At 34.3% G+C, this 3542-nt stretch overlaps 2 protein-coding genes across 2 annotated transcripts in view; both read left to right on the forward strand.

Annotated features, from left to right (window-relative positions):
• Positions 1-88: 88 nt before the first annotated feature.
• Positions 89-1475, forward strand: LOAG_13668 (hypothetical protein; the record flags this gene model as incomplete). Its single annotated transcript, XM_003149174.1, has 5 exons — positions 89-157; positions 265-390; positions 739-826; positions 856-987; positions 1162-1475. The coding sequence occupies 5 exons, from the start codon at positions 89-91 to the stop codon at positions 1473-1475; spliced, it is 729 nt and encodes a 242-aa protein (XP_003149222.1).
• Positions 1476-2132: 657 nt separating this feature from the next.
• The window catches only part of LOAG_16948 (hypothetical protein), a gene marked incomplete at both ends in the record, with an annotated part of 11704 nt that continues 10294 nt past the window's right edge, over positions 2133-3542 (forward strand). Inside the window, 4 exons of the mRNA XM_020449602.1 lie at positions 2133-2354; positions 2426-2545; positions 2779-2925; positions 3099-3267. Of these exons, the coding sequence (XP_020306850.1) occupies positions 2133-2354; positions 2426-2545; positions 2779-2925; positions 3099-3267 (658 nt within the window). The remainder of the gene's footprint in view (positions 2355-2425; positions 2546-2778; positions 2926-3098; positions 3268-3542) is intronic.

Here is a 3542-nt window from a genome sequence, read left to right on the forward strand (position 1 = left end):
TGAATTGCTGGAAACCGAAAGAAAACGTTTGTTGGAAGCGTTGCCTTATCAGTTTGTTGTTTCAAACATTATATTATGTGTAATCAAGATGATCTGTGAAGAAAACGGTCAGACCAATGCTGCACTCGGAGATCTAGTTCCTCATGATTCCTTAAATGTCGGTTACTTATTAATTTGAAGTGCCTGCAATACACTTTATCTGCAACAGTGAAAGGAAAAATGCCGTTTTCTTATGTTCCAAAGCTTAATAATGTCACATTGTAGGAACTCTGGAAAACTCCAAGCAGTAGAAAAGTCATGGACCCACGAGAACTTCGAAAGTCAGCTCTTATTGCTATCAATGAATTTGCGACTGAAATCGACACTTGTATCGAAGATATATGTGCTCAGGTGAAAGTTTTCATTGAAGAACAGCCATAAGGAAATATTATATATGCTAAAATATTCCTGAATTTTGATTTTGAAGGCACAGCATTTATACGAATTTTGCTGAATGATGTTCGTTGTTTGTGTTAGTCACAGCCCTTATTAATTATTTTTTTTTTTCTATTGACAACAATTACTTGAACCATTAGAATTTTTGAAAAATGATTCATGTGCTCAGTATTGTCGAAATAACCTTAAACGCTGAGCAGTACTGTTTACAATTTTCGTAATAAATTCAGTTGCGAAGTTGCTATATCCTTTCACTATTCTTATAATGGTAAATGAAGAATGAAATACAGATTGCTTTTACAGGCAAGTGACCACATTTGTACATCTGATGTTATCATAACGCATTCACTGTCATTGTCATCTACACTTCGGGCTTTTTTCAAATCAGCTCGTAAAAGCCAAAAAGTTTTCGGTTGCTAGTAGTAGATGAAGAAATTGATTATGGTGATTGCTTATCATCAGTGGATGTTCTAACTGCCATGCAGCGTGCTACCCGAGTCTTTATCTCTGCTGCCGCTGTATTCCCGGATGGATCTTGTTTGGCACCGGCAGGTACTGTTTCATTTTTTATTGGATACTATATAAGCGTAATTTATTAATTTGTTTTAAGAAATTGGTCATGAAATTTTTTTTATTCTATAGAAGAAGGGATTGAAATTTAATACTGTTGTTTTTAAATACTACCTCTAGTTGTTACTGTCATGTTTTAGTACAGAAGTGTTTCAGGGTGTTTAATGATATGCTTAGCAGCTAAACGACATGCAGTACCAGTTTCAGTCTGTACTTCTTTCTACAAATTTACCCCGTTTTTTGTAGCGGATATTGATCGTATATACTCTTTCGGTTCTGCCACTAGTGTGATACCTTTCACAGAAATGGAAGAAATGGAAGATGCTCAGATTGTGAATCCTGTCTTCGATCTGATTTCTGCAGAGCTTATATTACAGTATATATCACATACGTCTACTTTCACTCCCTCTCACGTTTACCGTTTTATTGGGGATTATTACTGTCGTGATCGCATTGAAATGTCGTTGTAGATGCAATTTATATGACGAGAACTGTTTGTTACGCTATTATCAGCAAGTGCAATTTAAAGAAAATTATTTTGTCTATGGTGCGTTTAATGCATAATGATTGAAACTTTTATAGCAAGATTCTAGTTTCCATATTCCTAGAAGTACATAATTTTTATCGAATGCTGTTACATAAAAAGTTTTCCAAAAGGGTGTTTTGTATTCTGTGCACTTGTTGACAAGTTGTGTTGCACTCTATCTGTACAATTACCACAAGATTCTAGTACATTAAAGTTGTACCTGATTGGTTGGTGTTCAACACACTTCGTTTGAAATTGTCCCTTCACAGGTTTATTAGTTTATTTAAACTGATTTGTGAAAGATATTATATCAAAATAACGAGTTTCAGGAGATATACGGTTTTTACAGTTTGATTAATGTACTATGTGTAATGTATTTCCCTGCTCAATTTTTTTTCAATTGCATAATTATTTATTTGGTCAAGATCTCTTTCACCTTCAGTTCAAGAGATTCCTCATGTTCGTAGACAGTCAACATAGATTGATACGTCGGATGATTTTCTGATATTGCTGGAAACTTTCTGGTAGTGAAATCTCGTCCAGTTTGAGATTTGATGTATGAGATTTGAGATTAAGACAGGGATTTTCGGCTTACAGATTAATGGCAGAGCCAGGTGATGCGGTACGAGTGGACGATGTGGAAAATAGTAGCGATGATGAGGAAGAGGATGAGGAGGAAAGCAGTACTGGAAGTGATGAAAATTCAACTGAAGAAAGCAGCAGTGAAGTTGAAAGTGAAGAGGAAAGTAGCGATGGTGATGGGGATGATGACAGCAATGTTTGGGATTCTGTAGATGATGGAGCACAAACTGAAGAAGCAGTTGTGAGTTTTAATGATACCAGATATATTAAATAATATGCGATGGTGATGAATAAAGGGGAAATTAATTGTAGGAAGCTTCATTACAAGCGGATTACACAAAGGCTCTCAACCTTATCGTAGATGGTCGCAAACAGAAAGCGTTTGCAATGATGAAAAAACTTCTTCAGCATCCAATTCTTCAAAAGTTTGAAGTCTGTATTAACTTGCCATTTTTCTAATTTGTCTGTAAACGTAAAAGAGCTCTCACATTTTCATTTTTTAGATTTCCATAACTTTAATTGGTTTGTGACATGATTACTAAATGCTTTAATGAAAATTGTTTATTTTGTATTGCATGATCGTTTGAACAACCTTGATATTGTTGATATTATATGTAGATTCTGATTTTATTACTACCATTTCACTCATTATATTTGTTGTACAGGTCAATATCAATTTGTTCAACTGGAATGAAGCTAGAAAAGAAGCTTGTGCGAATCAATCTCGTGTATCTGCTATGGCTCACCTTTTCTCATCTTTACACTTCAATATCGGTCGACTTTTAGACGATCCAATAGATCACTTATTAAGCGCAAGTTTTAATGATCTTAAATAATCTTAAATAGTTGTTTTAATTTTCGTCATCAGTATTTATCAATACTTCTCTGATAAATGGAAATCAGTCAGTATTTGTAGACTTGATGTTTTGCTTTATATGCAGAACAATCCAGGTTATTGCTAAGGTTTTATCTTTCCATGTTGCAGGCGTTAACCGTATATCCAAATGATGAATATTTATGGAAGTATGTAGGAGAAGAATCCTTGAAAGTACGGGATTGGTCTATGGCACTGTACGCATTCAGAAACTGTTCGTCTGTCTGGAGTGTTATTCGCGGGATTCTTATCGCTTTGTATAACGCCAACCTGTTTGAAGGTATTTTAATCTTTTGTTAATTGTTGCCAAGATTCAAGAGTTATTTACTCATCCATCTGATGTGGTGCGATGCAATGCAGTTTGAGATGCCAAGCTTTACTTTACATTTAAATTGTCTTGTGTTTTTTATGCTCATATGAGTGTTTCAGGAATTAATATCTCTATACTGGTATTAATGTTTAAAGATATGTTTTAATAAGTAATTACTTCATGCTCTGCCTAGAAGTATTTTAAAAAAAATTTGTCTGGAAATATTTAAATTTGATGAAAATGAA

Source organism: Loa loa (genome assembly GCF_000183805.2).
Source record: "Loa loa unplaced genomic scaffold supercont3.30, whole genome shotgun sequence".
NCBI lineage: Eukaryota > Metazoa > Nematoda > Chromadorea > Rhabditida > Onchocercidae > Loa > Loa loa.